The 19,896-nt window shown below is 45.6% G+C and overlaps 1 protein-coding gene across 1 annotated transcript; it reads left to right on the forward strand.

The window, feature by feature from the left end:
• Nucleotides 1-14,432: 14,432 nt before the first annotated feature.
• Nucleotides 14,433-17,752, forward strand: RASL11B (RAS like family 11 member B). Its single transcript, XM_063107234.1, has 4 exons — nucleotides 14,433-14,574; nucleotides 15,206-15,262; nucleotides 16,401-16,477; nucleotides 17,282-17,752. Exons 1-4 carry the CDS (start codon nucleotides 14,433-14,435, stop codon nucleotides 17,750-17,752), a joined length of 747 nt encoding a protein of 248 aa, XP_062963304.1.
• The last annotated feature ends 2,144 nt before the right edge of the window (nucleotides 17,753-19,896 follow it).

The raw sequence follows: 19,896 nt of genomic DNA on the forward strand, positions 1-19,896 counted from the left end.
TTCCTACTCTTGTACTAACCCCTGAACGCATATTCATCTGCACCTACAACAGTGCCTGGGGCACATAGTAGGCCTGCAATCTGGGCCACCCTGATGCACAGCTACAAACTGCTGTTCATATTTATTCTACCTGGTGCTCCAGAGGTGCCCCCTATATAGAAAACATTGTAAATGAGTCCCCCTGGAATTAGACAAATCAGGATATACTGCAGATTGAATGTTCCCCCCACCCCAAACTCACTGAAGCTTAAATTGTGTCCCCCAAAGTTCCATTTGGAAAACTTGGTCCCCAGTGTGACAGTGTTGAGAGGATGGGAAATCCTATTGTGATGTTTGAAAGGTGGGGCCTTGAAGAGGTGATTAGGACCATGCCCTAATGAATGGATTAATAATTGTGGTCAGGGGCATGGTTCTGGGGGCTTTAAAAGGAGAGTGCATGAGGAACTATCTCTCTCTGCTCCATCATTTTCTGCCACGTAGGATCCCTATATTGCTGTAAAGCTACCACCAAAGAAGACCCTCACCAGATATGTTCCCTGGACTTTGGACTTCCCAGCCTCTGAAACTGTAAACAATAAATTTTATTCTTACAAATTACCCAGTCCTAGATATTTTGTTATAAGCAATAGAAATGGACTAATATAGTATGTTTCATTGATGAATAGACAAATGAATGAATAAATACATGAATGAATGAAATCCTGGCTGTACCTGCTTTGGCTTCTCTCCTTGGGCACCCACGGTTCCCCTTTTCACTAAGTTCTCTGTTCTGGTTTGCCTTTTCCTGATATGCACCTGACACATAGTAGGCCCTCTGTAAATACTGACTGGATGGTATCAGCTTCTAGATTCTGTTCCCATGTCTATCCGCCTTCCACTTAGGCCATTTGACTGCTTATTCTAGCTTCTAGACAAATTCTTCTCAAGCAGCCAGTTCTTTAGGGTTCCTGGCCCTCACCCTCTTTCTCCATATTCATGGCCACCCAGGGTCAACCTTTCAACCCCTTACCCCATCTCTCCTTTACTCCTGCTGGATCCCACATGTGGACTTCTGCCCTCGGAACATCAAGGCACTAGGATCAGTGGGTGTAGCTGCCTCATTTTTTTACAGAAAAAAGAAATGTCAGGAATGGACCCCAATTCGAGTCAATAATTGAATTGTGGTCCATTTCTGACATTAGCCATGGTCACAATATTTCTTCTCTTAATCCCTTTGGTCCTTCAAAGCCTTTGGTTTTAGTAGGCTCTGGAGTGCACCTCTTTTGCTGGTGGGTTTCAGAAGGGGCAGCTGGCTACTATGAGAGCCTTTCATGCATGCTGGTACCCTGGGGTTTCCCTCTGAGTTTGGTTACTACCAAGTACCAAGACTCAAGTCTAAATGCCCTGCCTTTAGCTTCCAAGGCCTTCCATGACCTGGTAACTCTTACTCATACAATCTGAGTTCCACTCCATCCTAGCACAATTTCTTCTGTCAATGCAGCCTCTTCCACCCCTGTCCACGTGCCACAGCTGTTCCTCCTTTAAATGTACCCTCTCATCCAAATGTCATCCGTCCTTCAAGGTCCAGCTCAATTTCTAGCTCCTCCAAGAAGCTTCCTATGGCCACTCCAGCACTTATTGATCTTCCTCTTTCTCCTTAAGTACAAATTCACATTATTTTCGTGGATCATAACATATCACTCATTCTTTCCTCTGTAAATCTTGCCTTCCTCTGTAGACCATAAATGTCAGTGACCTTCATATTGGCTCATACACACATGGCGGTTTAAACAAATAAACTTGACTGACCCTGCATCATAGTTAAATATGTGGTATTTCTTGGGTATCTTTCCTTGGAGGTCTTTCTGTTTTTAACATTTGAAAAAGGATCAGACATCTAGGCCAACAATGGAAGCCAGCCCAATGCCTAGGGGGTCCTAGGAGATGGGGGCCGTGGGCCCTAGCCCCACCACCACTGTCACTGCCACTGCCACACATCTAGGCCAGCATCGGAGTCAGCCTGATGCCTGGGATCTTGAGAGAAGGGGGCCGGGACAGCCCTGCCCCCACCTGCAACCAGAATTTAGAATGTACTTATTAACCACGTGTATTTCTTTAGGTGTGTGACTTACCTGCTCATGTCTTCACCAAATTTCAGCTTAGATTTTTCTAATTCATTTTTAAGAATTTTTTTTTTGCAATAAGGATATTACTCTTTGTGTGTTTTAAAAAAAACAAAACGTAGAGAACAGAATAATGGTTACCAGAGTCTGGGAGGGGTGGGGTTGGGGGTGAAGACAAGGGTGACCTAATGGGGACAAAACTGTGCTGTCTGCCCTAAGTGAATCATTGTGCAGGATGTGCATGTACTGAAACAGCACATTGTACCCCACAAAAATAAATATAAATAAAATTGAAAAAAAAGAAAAAGTGTCAACTTTTTCAGCTTTGCAGCATCACATTGATGAGGACAATTGAGGGTAAGTATGTTTACTAGAGAAGCAGAATGAACTTTCTGTCCAAGACAGAAATAGAATCCTTTCCTCCAAACCCCTGCTGGAGCCTGTTACCCACACATAATTGTCACATGGGCAGGACATACAAAGCATTCAAACGTTCTGTTGATAATTGAATACTCAAGTGGAGCTGTGGCATTTGTCAACAGCCACCAATGTTCGGCAAATGTGCTCCTCGCCATTGAGCACTGGCCCTATTGCGCAGCATTATTCCTATTCTGAATGGGCCTGGCATTATGTAATAGAAGGACAGAGGGTGGAAAAAGCAAAACACCAATAAATAGATAAATGCCACTTTTCCTTTTTAAAGCACCTTGCAGATGACCTTGCTATGGTTGGAGTTAAATTGAATTCCACTCCACAGACTCAATTCTGAGTGGTTTCTTTTTCAGGCCTTGGGACTTCTGGGCAAACTGAAGAGGCGGTTGAACTGAATGCTTAAGTTAAATTCAAGAAATGATACTCGTTTCCCCTCCTCCACTGGAACAGGCTGAAAATCTTGGGTGGGTGTTGCTTTTCTGGGTAACCCATCCTAAACTTTCTATGCGCTGACTCTAAATTGGTGGAGGTAACATCACGGTCAAGTCACTGTCCTGTAGCTGAGATCCACACAGCTCTAGGGGGAAATATGTGAGAAGTTATTATCAACAACTTCAGCCACTGACATCACACACACGTGCGCGCACACGCACACGCACACACACACACACACACACACACAAACACACACACACACACACACCCTCGGGACTCCAGCCTTCTTCCCATCCTGCTCTTGCTTCATCCTTGCATTTTATACATTCCATTCCAAGTACAAACCTCCTCCACCTGCAAGTCACAGAAAGATAAAAGGGGAGATAAAGGCTGAGGATAAAAGGGACTTAGCCCTGGGTAGCTAGACAGTAGGGCCTATTGAGAAAAGAGCCACCGATCACGAGATGTGGGTCTCCGGAGCCAGACTGTCTGGGTTCAAATGTTGCCTTTCCCCTTCCTGGCTGTGTCATCTTGGGCAAACCACCTAACTTTTCTGGGCCTGGATTCCACATCTTAAACAGATGACAACAGTATTGGCCTTGTCTTGTGGATTTGTCCTAAGAATTGAATGAGTCAATTCACATGGGGCACTTAGAACAGTGCCTGGGACACAGTATGTGCTTAATGAATATTAGTTGTCATTGCAGGGGAAGGTGTGGAAGTCCCATAAAGGCCAGGATAAGATTCATACGAGGCAGTAAACAATAGAAAAACATATCTGTTGGTTCTTTGCATAGAAACTGGTCTTGTTCATTATCCAGCAACTACTTATTGAGGGTCTGACATATGCCAGGCCTGTGCTAGGTACAGAGAATGCAGATGTGGAAAACATTGTATAGTCCTTGCCCTTGTGAGCTCACAGTCCAGCATGTGTGTCCGTTCACAGACGCTCCTAGCATGAGATGCCCAGCCAGTGGACACTCGCTGTGCAGCACAGGGCCTGGCCCACGGGAAAGCTTTGGGAATATTCACCACTACTCCCCTTCAGGTGGGCTCCTCATGGACATCCTTGATTCACTTTCCACTTCGATTCCAGAATTAGCCACTAAGCAAAATCCTAGATAAAGTCACCCCCTTGGCTCTCTGAGATGCCCTCCCCCCGTGTCTCTTTCCTCATGGAGGCTGTTGCTGCCTGATGAACACGCTCCGTACTCCTGCTCGTCCATTTCAGCCGTTCCTTGGTTCTTGCAGAAGCATCTTTAGTGGATGTCGCCTGCCTCTTCTGTTCTCGTCATGCCTTCCTCATGACCACACTGCCACTCTCTAGTCTTAACCCCCATTCTGGGCCAATAGAATTCATTGTACTTCCCTGAGACCCTAGTTGGCCATCTTCTGCACATCCTCTCAACTTCGCAGTCACCTGAGACTTCAAACACATCCTTTTCCTTCTTCTACTGGCATCAGTGGAAAGAGTGAACCGAGACTGAGCCAGTGGCTGGATCAACCTGGAGCCTGTCTCACCCCCAAGACATTTATCTGTATTCCCATCTCCACTTCTCTCTCCATGCCTCCAGCCCTGGCTCCCTGCACCATCCCCTGCCACAGTCCTAACTTCCTCAGGCTCTCCCCTCCAGAGCCTGCTGCTGGACAGCACAATAGACTGCGCATTGTTCCCCACAATGTTCTAGAGCCTGGTGTGTGCTGTAACCTTAGGAAGCCTGCCACATTCTGCCCTAAAATCAGTGTGTCTGGTTGATAACCCAGTGCAATAGCTTGTCCAAAAGTAATCATTCCATCTCTTCCCTGGGAACAGGGAGCAGAGGAATTCCTTGGCTCTGGGCTCTAATGCGTGTTTTGGCAAATGAATACAAGAAAAGCTTTGGTGAGGTCTTTCTACCTATCGCCTCATCTAGGCCCAGGTAATGAGGAATTTGAAAGAGGATTTGATGAGTTATGAATACACTGTCTCCCAAAAGCTCATCAAAGAACAATCCAGGCTGAAAAAATAACACTTTGCTTCACTCTCATTATGAATATATAAAAAATTAAACTTTCACATTTTACTGGGCTCTTTCATATGACGAATCTCATTGCATTGTCAATATATAGTATGGCACAAAATCTGTTATAATTTATTTACCATTGAGCTCAATATGTTTTCCTGTTAGCATGGGAGTACCTATTCTTTGCAAAAAAGTTAGGTTTTGTTGTTGTTTTTTACATTTAAAGTCAATTAAGAATCAAGTTAAACAACATTGGAGTTTTCCTATCTTGCAGCACTTAAGGTCCTGGAGAGGAGAGCCTTCCATTCCAGATGAATTGTTAATAATTAATAATGGGCTTCACACAACACTCCCAGTAGAGCTGTCCCAGCATACCAACCTTCACACTCCCGATGCGTGGAATGCGTGATTCCTCCATGAGCTGCATTCTGCTGTGCGCAGCTTCTATCTTGAGGCTTAGTTGTTTCTTTATATAGAAACCAGTACCCTTGTCAAATCAAGTACATGAGTCATCTGTGCATTTCCTAAAAACCATCATGTCAAATTTTTCTCATCTGCTATCCATTTTCTTTTCTCTTGTTTTTTTTCAATTTTATTTATATTTATTTTTGTGGGGTACAGAGTGCTGTTTCAATACATGCATATCCTGCATAATGATTCACTGAGGGTAGATACCATAGTTTTGTCCCCATTAGTTTACCCCTTATCTTCTCCTCCCCTCCCCCTCCCATGCTCCCAGCCTCTGGTAAGCATTATTCTATTCTCTACTTTTTTTTTTAAACACACAAAGATTATCATCCTTATTGCAAAAAGAACTCTTAAAAATGAATTAGAAAAACCTAAGCTGAAATTTGCTGAAGACATGAGCAGATAAGTCGCACACCCAAAGGCATACACGTGGTTAATAAGTATCTGCCAGGGTCTGGTCGTGGGGAGGGGCGGGGCTGTCCCGGCCCCGTTCCTCAGGATCCCGGGCATCGGGCTGGCTCCATCGCTGGCCTGGATATGCTACGGCGGCAGCGGCTGGTGCAGGGCTAGGGCTCATGGCCCGCTTCTCCCAGGGCCCCACCCTGGCATTGGGCTGGCTTCCATCCCCGGTCTGGATGTGCCGATGTTCTTTTTCAATCAGAAGGAAAAATATTAACAATGTGATCATTTTGATGAAAATCCTAAACGTTCATAGAATATTGTTACCATGAAAATGTTTTTTGGTGGTAACTGAATTTCATACTTGTTTAAGAACTGATCATGTCTCCATTTGCATCTGTACCAACCAAATAACTTATAACCTTTGCTAACTTGGGGTTTATTCATTCTATGACCTGTGATATTTTAGACACTATTGAATGGCCTGAGACAGTGGCACTAATTAGGGCTTAGAAAGTATTTGATGGTTATTTTAATTTTGAGAGCCAGATAAAGCAATGAGAATCAGTGGGTTTGGCCCTAAGCAAGGCTTAATTCCTCACTTTCCGGGTGACTCGAGGAATGGGGGAAAATGAAGCTTGTTCTTTTCCTGTATCATAGGTGGATATTTATGAAAAGCTTTGATTCCCTTTTGGGTTAGTACATTATACTAAGGAGCTGAGGCTTTGGGGAGAGGACACTATCTTCTGTACAAAAACAAAAAAAGATGCCTGAAGTTCCTTAGGTAGCCTTTTCTGCACTCCCAAGGGCAGTTAGAGGGCAAATATTAGGAGTGTCCCATCTACTTAGGAATTTGAAACCAAAGGGGTCTGTTAAACAATTGGTTCGATTGTCTGAATCTCTCTAAACCTTTTCTGCTTGTGCATATCTTCTGATCACAAAATCTTGCCAAATATCCCAAGAGTACTCATTCCTGTGGGATTAAGGCAGATACTCATTTCTTCGTGCTCCTTTATTTTCTGGACAAACGATGGGTTAGAGACAGAAGGGCTAGATGAACATGCTTGTAGGATTCTTCCCACTAGAAAAAGGAAGAAAATGGTCCAAAAGAACATTGTCACTATCAATTTGCAATATTATTAGACCTTTCATTTAACTAAGAGAACAACTAACAATGGCTTTATTAATAATAATGTCAGTTCCTAATGTCGTTTAATGTTCCAAAGGTTTTGGGAAAATGGGCACAGAGATTTTTCCTACTCCCAATGAAAACACACAAGAAATTCACAAGTTGTTCTCAGTAAAGTTTAAAGCTTGAATTTATCCTGAGCTATTGTCATCAAATCGCTTATCAAATAGGTGTCCCATGTTCCCAGAAAAATGACTTTGGCTATTAAGACTCAAATCACTGGAGAGCAGAGGAAAGTCTCAGATTTTGCCCTAAATGAAAAAAGAATTATTTTCACCTTTTATTTTACCTTTTGTTTATATATTCCATTGAAATAGAGAAAGTGGGTGGAGAAACCTTTCAGAATAAGAAAGATTGGGTCTAATTGAGTCTTAGGGGAATCTAACTGTAGAACACTAGTTCTTCTTTCTTCCAGAGCATGGAAGGGGGGATGTGGGCCATTTTGCTACCATAGAAACCAGCCAAGGTATGTGGGAGGGGGAGGGAAAGCCCACTGGAGGCCCATCCTCTCCCTCCTGGAACTTAAAGATCTCACTTTTCTTAAAGTGTGCTAGTCTAGAGTTGATCTTCCTAATGGCAAGAGATGTGTGTGTGTGTGTGTGTCCTTTTTATTTAATTGACCTCTAATCTGCCTTCCCTCCTACTTTGCTTGTTAAATCTAGTGATTTTGGCTGACAAAAACAAAACAAAAACAAAACAAAAACAAAAACAAAAACAGCAAAAAACCAGTGAGCTCCTACTATGTACCAGCACAGCTCTCTAGTGGAATGCACAGGACTACAAGATACCTAATGCACATTGCATGGAGTCTCTGGATGCTTAGTTATATATCTCTCCTGTCTCTAGTTCCACACTCGGAGATCTCTTAGAAAATAAGCAGCTCAAAATAAATTTCCTCTCCTCTTTAATTCAGAGGCTGTTTCTGAGCCATGGTTCTCTTTAGTTTTTAAAATTGAATGTTAAAAAATCTTTTTACAAGTCGTCCTCCACACAGATGCAAGAAGCATATCACCCCCGTGTTTGCAGTTCCTTTACAATCCCATGTCACAGGCAGCCACCTTTCTTTTGTCCTCAGCAGTTCTTTCCAAACTGCTGTGAAAGGCAAAGGACCAGTGGGACAGTGGAAAGCTGGTGAGCATGCCAAAGACTGTCTTCTGGAAGGAAGCTGTAGGAGAGGAGATATTCACTCAGTACAAATGTGCTGCTGTGGACGGTAGGGAGTCCCCATCACAGGAAGGATTCTAGATTAGGTTGGACAGTTTCTTAGCAGGTATATTGTAAGAGTGATTAGAAAACTCAGAGGAGGAGTTGGACTAGATGCCCTATAATGTCCATTTTCTAAAAAAATAGACTTTATTTTTTAGAGCAGTTTCAGGTTCACAGGAAAATTGGGCAAAAGGTACAGAGAATTCTCATATATCCTCCAGCTCCACCCCCTACCCCTTGCAGCCTCCCCTATTATCAGCATCCCCCACCAGAGTGGTACATATGTTACAACTGATGAACCTACATGGACACATCACTATCACGCAAAGTCCATAGCTGACACTAGGGTGTACATTCTATGTACAAATGTATAATGATGTGTATCTACCATTATAGTATCACACAAAATAATTTCACTGCCCTCAAAATCCTCTGTGCTCCACCTGTTCTTCCCTCCCTCCCTGCTAACCCTTGGCAACCACTGATCCTTTTACTGTCTTCATAGTTTCATCATTTGCAGCATGTCATATGGTTGGAATCATACAGTATGGCTTCTTTCACCTAGTAATATGCATTTAAGTTTTCTCGATGTCTTTTCATGGCTTGATAGCTCATTTCTTCTTAGTGCTGAATAATATTCCATTGTGTGGATGTACTAATGTCTTTTTCAATCATATGTTAGTTTCTATAGATTGCACGATGGCACTGATAGGGTATCCACAAAGGGGAAATAAAAAGAATGTGACTGCCTGATAGCTGTGATTTCTAGTGAGGAAGGAATGGCTGAGCTTCAGAATTCTCAGTGAGCGGTGGTGCTGGTGTTAGGGGTCAATCTCAGTGTGCCACATGTGGAGACACGACTCCATGCAAGCAGGATGGGTGAGGGTTTGTTCAGGACAAATGACAGAGATCCAGTGCAAGCCAGCCAAAACTGAAAAGGGACTGTATTGACTCCTGTAACTGGGGATACATCTGGATGTTCAGACGTGACTAAATGCAGGGCCAGAAAAGATACCATCAGGGTCCTGGATCCCTCTGCCTCTCAACTTTTCTTTCTTCGGGGTTGGCTTCATTCTCAGGTGGACTCCCCCACAAGTGGCCATGATGGCTGCCTGGAGCTGTGGGCTCACTTTCTACCACTGATTAACACTAGTGCAGGCAAAGCATCCTTTCCCAGCAAAACTCTCAGGGAGGAACTTCATGGCCCAGTTGTGAACAAATCTCTGTGGCTGACTGGCACCCACCCCTGGGATCAGGGATTGGGATCACCCACCACCACCACCTGAACAACTTGAAAGTGGACTAGGGGAGGTTTTCATAGGGAAATTGGGGTGCTCTTACGAAAAGAAAGTAAAAGGATTCTGGGCAAGTGAAGTCAAAATAGATGTTCCCTGTGCTGGACTGCGGGAAAACAGTTCAAAAAGCAGAGATGGGTGTCAATACATATTACATAAAAGCAATGAAAATAGTGTTCTTGAACATGTTCTCAACACAATCAATTCAAAAAGAACCTTATTATACTCTTTTATAATTGAAAATTAAATGCTGGTGTGGCATGATCTGTCCTTTTCTGGGCCTTCATGTTTTGTGGCTGCTGGAAAAGTGTGGAGGAATTGGTGGGCTCAAACTCAGCTTCCTTTCTATCCATTTCTAGTGTGTCTTCATGCATTGCCAAGACTAGAAAGCTAAACACAACATTTCCCAGACTCCCTTGCAGAAGAGTAGTGTATACAAATTAATTTCATTAATTAGATGTGCTCAGAGAAGATTCGCAAGGCAGAAGCAGGGAGAAAGGCATCTCTTTGCTTTATGGTTGCTTTCTGCTGCCAAGGACTATTGTGGAGATGGTGGACTTTTCTGCAGCAGCTTTCCAACATCCATTCTCTAGCTTTGTGGGTTTTGAGAGACAGCAGTAGAGGCAGCCAATGGATTCCCCTGATCACGGAAGGGATAGCAGCTCCTGGGTAGGCCAGTCCTGCAGCACTGCTCTGAGAGTCATTTCTGCAGGCCCAACCTAGAGCCCACTACTGTAACCCTTCCAACAACATCAAAAGCAGGCAATTCCCTGTCTTAAGTCAGTTTCTTCTTAAAATAGCTAAAGAAGCATCTACTTATTGGATCCAAACAGGCAGAGTTGACACAAGTCTTAAAAAAAAAGTTTGGTTCTTTCCCAAGGCCTAGATATTCAGAGGGGGCCAATTTGGGAGCAACCCTTGGTGACATGGGCAGATAAGCAGTTCATTGGGCTTCCATGGGGCATGTTCCCATGGAAGAAGGAAGGACCACAGCAACTTCTTGGGCTTATTTCATAAATATGTGTACCCCTCCTTAGACATCACCAGAGCTTTTGTCTCTGCTCACCCATAGGGAACTATTCTCTGTTCCTTGAATTAATTCTCTCAATGGGAGGCTTTTGCTTTCATCCTTTTATTCACAGTCCACGAATATTTATTAAGCACCTACTGTCTACTGGCAAATGCTATTCCCTCTGCAAACTAACCACCTCAGCCCTTCCCACCTTCTAGCCCCCACTTCATGCTCCTACATACATGCACAGACATACAGCATGCTTGTACACGACACGCAAACATCCCAACTCCTCAGCCACTCTAACTTTTACACATTCTTCCTTGACTACCACGATCCAGGTTTTTAGTCCTACTGTGTGCTCCTATAACTCCTGAATTTCCGCTATCAAAGCATTTTCTCACTGTGTTGAAATTGCTTGTTCACTTCTCTGTCGCCCATGCTAGATGTAACTTTAGTGAGGGCGAAGATGGTGTCTCTCTTGTTTGCCAGTGTAGACCCAAGACCCAGCACAGTGCCTGGTATACCCAGTCCCAGATGTTCAATAAATATGTGTTGAATTTATATTCTGGTATCCTAAGGGCTTCCAGAGACTGAATTGTCTCTAGAAACTCTCAGATCAAAGATCAGCTCTGAAGATCAAAAGATGTGATAAAAACTCCAGATGCTGAGGCAAAATTGAAACATGGCAAAATATTTCTTTCTTTCATCCCTGTCTCTATTTCAATCTCCCATCCTCATGTCTTTTAGCTTGACCAAAGAGAGAGACAGAGACAGAGAGACAGAGACAGAGAAAGAGAAGTTCAAACAACTTTGTAGCATTGCACCACAGGATACCATTTCATTGTGAACATCCTGGCTGTCTTAAATGTTATTGATCCTTTTCAGATTTTGATTCTGTCCCTTATAAAATATGTGACCTTGGAGGAGTTTTTTAACCGGACACTGTTTTCTCATTTGAAACATTTCTCATGAAGTGTGGGGAATTAATGATGGCCACAAATTCTTTGACACTGTTTGCATCTAGAGGTGGGATTGATGTCCCTGTCCCTAACCCTTTAATCTGGGTGGGCTCTGTGACTGCTTGATGAATAGAACATGGCAGAAGCAGGGCTGTGCCAATTTCCATGCACAGGCCTTACGAGACACCCTGGCAGCTTCCACTTCCTGTCTTAGAATGCCCCCTGACAGGGAAGTCAGTCACCATGCCGTGAAGGAGCCTTAGATGTAGTCCCAGCTGGTCCAGCCATTCCAGCTGGAATGCAGACATGTGAGTGAAGAAGCCATCTTGGATTATCAGCCCGGACTTCAGGTGATGCCAGCCCTGGCCACCATCTGACTACAACAACGTGAGAGACCCCGAGCCAGAACCACCCAGGTGAGCCCAGTCAACACAGGACTGTGAGCCACTAAGGTCTGGGGTGGTTTACCAAGCAGCGATAGACAACTGCAACATGACGTAATGATAATACCTATCTCTTAGGACTGTTGTGAAGGTAAAATTTTGTTTTATGCAAGATCCTTTGCCCGCAGCCTGGAATAAAATAAGTCCTCAATATACATCACTTTTCCTGCCCTGTCTCTTTCCTTTTTATTAATTCTATGAATTTCCAAGAAGGGGTAACTCTCAGTGTCATCATCATCTGAGGTAGGTCGGGTAGGGTGGACTATATGTTAGACGTTTGGAGTTTGAATAGCTCTCCTTTCTTTTCTCCATCTTTCTCTTGTTTCTTTCTTTTCTGTGTTCTTTAAAACATAGCCAGATCATTTAGACCTAAAATAAGAATACCAAATTCAGCCTTTGTGTTGCAGACAGAAAAATCATAGGTTTGGTGTGGGCTCATGGTAATGAAAATCAAGCTCCAGAAGCTAAAATGACTCAAAGCAAAATTCTCCTTGACGACTTTTGTCGTGTGTGTGTGTGTGTGTGTGTGTGTGTGTGTGTGTGTGCGTGCGCGCGTGCGTGCGCGTGTGGGTGTAAAAAGCAGTAAAGCAAATACTTTCGACTCATGATTATTTTACCATGTAAGCATGACAGAATTGCAGCTTTTTTTGGAGGGGGAGGGGTTAAAAAGTACATGGTTACCTGTACTTACCGAATTTGCTAAGTTTGACTTTATAGAACAGCAGAACCCACGTTTGATTCAAACCATGCAGAAAGACATGGTGCATATGGGAAATGCTCTTTTTCTTCCTGAAAGGCTGAAATCACATCATTCTAATGATCTCCCTAGAAGTCAATCTTGTACTGTTTACTGCGAAGGCTGTGGGCCTTGCTGATTAAGTTCCCCATCCTCGAAGACTTGCTACTAAAGCAGCCTGAGATTACCTATTTCCTCTTGAATTCCCGCAAACACCTAAACCGTTATAGACAAGAGGGTTCATCTCAGAGTCTGAACTGCGTCAGGATCATAAATAAATTCCCTCAAATTTCTGATCAGTTAAGTCCAGGTTAAAAGGGGGAGTTAAACTAGATGCCTGACATGTACAGATAAGGAAATTGGTTTATTTTACTTTTACATTTCAACCTTTCATGTGGATGTGGACACAAAGCCACTGAATTTGTCATCATATACTCCAGCATAAAAGCCTCTGGGACATTTGGGGGCCCACAAGCTTGGAAGAGTTGGGGTGGGGGATGGGATGGGGACAGGGGAGTGGTCAGCCCGAGTATCTGGTGACATATTTTGCCTTCAGTTCCCTGTTGGAGGAGGAATTTGGTTTGCCGATGAAGATGCATTTCCCTGATGAGAAATGTAGGGGTGGAGCTTGGGATTTTATGAGTGCATGGCCCACATCTTCCTCGGCGTCAAGTCGCTTAACTAACTCCTGTGGTTCCTCCTGACCCGAGACTAAGTGCAGGCCCTTTCAGGTTTCTGCCTCCCAATCCAGTCAATATCACAGACGTCGTAGCTGCGGTAGATGTTTTCTTTCCATTTCGCAGCTCTGGGAGGAGGTGTGACTTGTTCTATAATTACTCCTGGTTTGCCTCTGGGTGTGCTGTACATGCGCCTGACAGCTTGTGCTCACTTGAGCCTGCGCTGTGGAAAAGAGCCAGAGAACGTGGGTCTAGAGCGAAGTGGGTGCTATTGTTTTGCCCCCAAGTCAAATGTCACATTTTGGGGGGAGAATGGGGGAGAGTGGGATGGGGTCTTTATTAATGATTGCAATTGTAGCCAAACCTATGATCCGGGATGCCACCCCGCACGCACCCAAGTCAGTGCGATCACGCCCCAAATTATAAGGGCCCAGGCACGAAGCCGGGCAGCGGAACGGGCGCTCCAGGCCCTGAGGCAGCCCCCCAGCAGGTTCCCCAGGGGAGGTTGGTGGACTGGGGGGACCGGGCGGGGACAGTTGCTCGGGAACTGTTCTTGGGAGGCTCAGGCCGGCAGGTAGGCGTCCCCACGCGGCCCCCGGCCAAGCCTACTTCCCGGAACCCGAGACGGCCCCAACCCCGCAGCCACAGCATCTGCCCGGTGCCCGCCGTCGGCGGCCGTGGCCCCAGCCCGCACGTTGCTCCCCTCCGCCGCCTGCCCCACTTTGCCCGCTCCTAGCTGGGCCGAGCGCCGACTCCGGACGCCCCCGGGGGCCCAGCGCGCGCGGAGCGGCGCCGGGGGCGGGGTCTCGTTCAGGGCGCGCCGGGATTGGCTGCGGGAGGCGGGGGCGGGGCCGAGCCCGGACAAAACAGCGCGCGCGCTGCCGGGGTGCAGTCCCGGCCCCGAACCTGAGCCCTTCCGAGCCGCAGCGCCCGACCGCTCCCGTGCGTATTACTATTGTCTTTTAATACCGCGGAGTCCCCCATCCCGGTCCTACAGCCCGCTCCCGCGCAGCACGAGCTGCCTCCGTCCCGCACGCCCCGTCCCGCGCGGTGCAGCCCCGGCCGGAGCGGCGATGCGCCTCATTCAGAACATGTGCACCATCGCCGAGTACCCCGCCCCGGGCAGCGCTGCCGCCGCCGATTGCTGCCCGGGGGCCGCGGGCCGTCGCCTGGTCAAGATCGCCGTGGTGGGCGCCAGCGGCGTGGGCAAGACCGGTGAGTCCTCGCGCTCGGCGGGGTCCCGCTCAGCTCTGGGGCTGGATGTGGGCGACCCCCGCTGGGAGTTGCGGATAAACGAGGCGTGGGAGACGTGGGAGCTGCAGCTGGGCCGCTCACCCCCCTCCTAAAGGTCCGCTGCTTCTCTCCGGGGTGACCTTAGCCGTCATCGCTTCCACCCCCTGCTTCAACAGGTGAAGGAAACTGGGGTCCAGAATGGTCGGTGACTTCCCGGAACCACCGGCACAACTGAGATTAGAATTTTGGGGGTTTTGAGCCTCAGGGGGTTTCTCCTGGCACAGAAAGGGGGGTTAGTGAACGTAACCCCTCCTGGGGGTCTTTAGGGTTTGGAAGACGTCTGTCTGCTGGAAGGCTTAAGGTGTGGCTCAGCCGCGCTCAGAGGAGAGCGTGAGCCAAACGACCCTCCCAGCTGGACAGAGTCATAACTCACGCTGCCCTCTAGCCCCTCCGTTGTGTCTGGAAGAAGGGTCAAGGAGCTGCAGGGGAGGAATTTCACTTGGTGGCTGTCTGTGGTTTTCTTTGGGAGAGTTGTTTTCCAGGCTGGGGGTGGGGTAGAGACCAATCTAACTTCCAGGGCTAACCTCTTTCCCTTCCCTTTTCTGACCCGCAGCTCTGGTGGTCCGGTTCCTCACCAAACGATTCATCGGGGACTATGAGAGAAATGCAGGTGAGGAGATGCGTTTGAGGAACATGCTGTGCGCCTGCGGGAGTACTGCGTTCCCATTTTTCAGTGCCTTCCAGGCAGGTCCTTCAGAGGACAGTATGAGCATCAGGATCCTGCCACTTCCAACTTTACATGCCCTTCCACGCTTCCCCACCTCCCTCCCATAACTGCCATCTGGCCTCATTCCATCCCAAGCCCATTCATCATTTTATCAAGTGCCCGAAAGTATTCCCCTTGGTATGTTTTAACTATAGGGACCCCAGTTGGAAACACCCTTTGTACTCAAGAGCCTCTCCCTTCGAAACACTCCTACAAAAGTCATAAAAAAAGACGGCCAGCTCCTCCCCCAACCCCTCTCGCTCTCTGCTGGCTGACTTTTAGAGGTGACCTTTTAAAGCAAAGGCCAAAGGAGAGCAGTTGTAAACCTAAAGTTCTCTTTTCTTAACAAAGAAAAATAAGCAGATAGAATTTAGGAGAGCTCCTGAATAAATGAGAGGACAAGTATTTCAATCACTACGATTAAGGATAGCCACTGGGGAAACTTAAGGGCTTTTTACCTATGCTCTGTTAACAAACTGCTTAAATCTGTACATTGTATGAAGTACCTGTTGGGGATTATTTGAAATGAACTATATAAGCCATTTCAAGATAAGTCGTGGTAGCCTTCTGCTTTGATGTAGAGTCGATTATCATCATGTCACATTTTTATTACAATTGATAATGTTGGCTGTGCATTTACTACCTATGTTTGCCTACAAAGCCATTATATCTACTGGTCAAAATATGAAGTTATGGTCAAAGAATCATTAAGTACTAAAATAAAACAAAGTCCAAACATGCTGAGCAAGAAAATTTGCTTCAAGGAAATACTCTAGAAATGTAAACTCCTTTTAAAATGGACAAATAAGTTTCCAAAATACTTGCAAACTTTGCCCTGGTTTTAGTAATAAATCTACTAACATGGGGTTAAAATTGCTGTTGGTTTTTTAAAAAATTGGTAGTAAGCCCATTAAATAAACTATAGCTTCCTTTTGTGCATTGGTGCAGTATACATTTTTTTTTTTTCCAACTTAACAAAAAAACCCCACAATGTTTTAAAGGTTGTACAAAAGAACATAATCTATTCTCTTTGCCTTTGTAGGTAATCTCTATACCAGACAAGTCCAGATAGAAGGTGAAACCCTGGCTATTCAGGTTCAAGACACTCCAGGTATTCAGGTGAGATGCTTTCAGATATGTGCCCGGCTCAGAGGGGAGCCTGCTTGGCTGTGGAATTGTTCAGTTGTTCTTCAAGTACCTCATTCTGAAGGAGGCGAGAAATTTGGAGAGTCAAGTCTAGACTTTTATACGTTGTTTGACACCTCAATTGTATCTGGCTGTTGGTCAGGCTTAGCCTGGCTTACTTCAGGAGATTTGGCTAAGAAGCCAAGAAATCTTGCCTTAGAAGGACTCAACACAGCAGGAAAGACCAAACCAAACACACTTGAAAATGGCAGTTTCTTCGCTATGGGTAAAAACGTCAGTTTTTACATATGTGTCTTTGGCATTAAAAACCAAACATCTAGGTATAGTCTCCAAATACTTGGAATCACTTTTACATTGAGGAAAGTTACTCTATAGACAAAAGAGTCATGCTAATGTTTTTTTTTTTTTTTTTTTTCTCTCTTCTGATCTGGGCAGTTATCCAGGTTTAAATGCTTCCAGCTCCTATCTTTACTTCCCCAGACTTACTGTCTAGCCAGTTAATTTCCCATTTTGTGCGACTACAAAGTCTCTCTGCATGGAGTTCTCTGCAGGTCAATTTTCCACTTGAGTGTGGTGAGCAGCACTGTTATTTATTCCAACTCTGTGCAGCTGGATCAACATATTATCAAGAAAGCTGAGGTGTGTGGGGATATAACTTGTTTATGGCCTGCAATCCAGTGTTACTGTGAAGGGCTCTTTTGAATTCGGTATCCAGCCAAGCCAGGGCTGTTAGCGGCACTCACTGCCATTCACCATGCCATCACCCCTCTCTTTCAGGTCCACGAGAACGGCTTGAGCTGCAACGAACAGTTGAATCGGTGCATTCGCTGGGCAGATGCTGTGGTGATCGTTTTCTCCATCACTGACTACAAGAGCTATGAACTCATTGGCCAGCTCCACCAGCATGTCCTGCAGCTACACCTGGGCACCCGGCTGCCTGTGGTGGTTGTGGCAAACAAAGCTGACCTGCTGCACGTCAAGCAGGTTGACCCTCAGCTCGGACTGCAGCTGGCTAGCATGTTGGGCTGCTTGTTCTATGAAGTATCTGTCAGTGAAAATTACAACGATGTCTATAACGCTTTCCATGTCCTGTGCAAAGAAGTGAGTCACAAGCAGCAGCCCAACAGCACACCCGAGAAGCGGAGAACTTCCCTCATTCCCAGGCCCAAGTCACCCAACATGCAGGACCTGAAGAGGAGGTTCAAGCAAGCTCTCTCTGCCAAAGTGAGGACTGTCACCTCTGTCTGAAGCAGGCGCACTCAAGGGGGTTTGGTCTTCCTAGGAGGAGGGCCTGAGGTTCTTCCAGTGCAGGAACATTGAATGTTGGCAGTAATTCATGGCTCTAGCAAGAGCTGGAGCAGAGGGGCCAGGAGGGCCCATGGAACTACTGCAGAAAAGTGCTGTTCTGAGCAGGGGGACAGAATCGAAGAGGCTTGAACTAGCCCACTGAGCCACTCCCTGAATATGTGAAATGTACTCTCTGTCTTTTCCTTTGGAGTGGGGAAGGGGGCATAATCATTTTGATTTTTGTTCTTACCTACCTTGTAAATGATGGTCAGTTGTAGTTTCTCCAAATATATTGATGTGATTTATGGTGGGAATGAAAGAACAGATTAAGCATTCACAGGCTTTCTTTTTTTTTCTCCTCCTGCCCCTTCTTTCTTTTCCTCCCCCCCCCCCCAAGAGGAAGAATTGCTTTTGTCTTAGTGTGATTTGTATCTCTGGAACACTATTCCTTATAGAATGCCTTCCTAACCTGAAGGATACCCAGATTTCTTTCTTTAACAAGGAAAATATCCCCCCCCCCGCCGCCAAAAGGTCAAGTTTATGGGCCAAAATATTATGTATACAGACGTTTGTAAGCTTGCATGGTCTGCAGGAAGGCGCTGGTTCCTCCTGACATGATGGGTATGCTTAGTTGGGGATGTGTTGAATGCTTGTCTCTCAAACTCTTCAACCCCAGACATGGACTAATTGTGAGACTGTGTAGTTTTTGTGTGCATCAGGTACAGAAAAAACTGTCAATTGATTTTGGTGTGATTTGTGTAAATGGCTCACGGCAATGACACTGGGTTGCTTCTTATGCCTGGCTGAGTCGTGCCTCTGGGTGGCTAAAATACAAGAACGCTATCTTCTAGTGAGTGAACAGATGCAGGGGCTACCCGCCAAATCCCCTACACAGACGCACTTTAAAAAGCCACTCATGCTTTGGCTTAAACTGTAATTAATTTATTTTATGTACAATAAATATCATTTTCAAAGAACAGACGTCTGACTTGGACTTTATGGAAATGTTAACCTTTTGCCCATTAGAGAAACTATTACTTAGTATTCTTGTATTTATGGGGCATGTTGAGAAAAGCAGTATGTCTTCCAGAGGTTACCTCTTAAGTCTCACAACAAACCAACGAGGTGCATTCTATTATTCCTACTTTACAGGAGAGGAAACAGGTAACTTGTAAATTGTCATTTACTTCTTTATATTTGAGAATAGCATATCTCCTATTCATTTCCTTCGTGGTCCTCCAGGATCTGGCTACACATCTCTCTCAGCAAAGCCTTGAGGGTATTAATGCTTTTACACAAGATTACTGCCTCTCTATACGTGCTTTATTTAGCAAACCTTTCTTTGGGTATGCTGCTTTCAAAAACCCACTTTATTTTCATTGCAGAAGCTCACAGCCATTGATCTAGAGCTGTCAGGAGCAACTCCCAGGGAGCTTTCACCACAATGTATGTGCTAAACTGCCAGGCCTCTCATCTGCTTCCATCTGGGCCTGGAAGACCTTTCATGCAAACTAAGTGAGTCACCATCTTTACAGGCAAATAATCACATCTTATATTTGTTTGACTAGTGCTTTCACATCCCTGGTCTTGTCTAATCCTCAGGATAACCCAGTGAGGAGAGTGGGGGAGGTATTAACACCATTTTACAGATGAGAAAAACACACATAGTGCCAGGACTTCAACTCTGTTTTCCCACGGGTAAATATCCTGACTGCTCTGGACAGGGCTTCTGCTGGTGCCCTAAAACCTCCTTATGTGCAGGGTAACTTTCTACACTTCAAGCCTAACCTGCCTCTGAGAAGGGTGTGTGTGTTGGAGGCAGGGAGGGCAAGGGTGCTAACTTGAGACTCTGGCCCAGCTCCTAGGTGGCAGAGCCACCCCTGTGCTGGGTTCAGTCTCTCATTCAAGGGCAGTAGCAAGTAACTCCAACTCGATGCTACTCTTATTTCCATCCATCCTGTGTGGCTGTGTTAATAACTTCCAGTGAATGAATCTTTATATACTTACCAGTGGTCTCTTACCCATGTTATGGAAAAGAAGATGAGTTCTCCTGCGGGCAGCTGTGTGCTGCAAGGGTGCTGGGAGGTGCTGTGATTCCATTCACT

Source organism: Cynocephalus volans, chromosome 9 (genome assembly GCF_027409185.1).
Source record: "Cynocephalus volans isolate mCynVol1 chromosome 9, mCynVol1.pri, whole genome shotgun sequence".
Classification (NCBI taxonomy): Eukaryota; Metazoa; Chordata; class Mammalia; order Dermoptera; family Cynocephalidae; genus Cynocephalus; species Cynocephalus volans.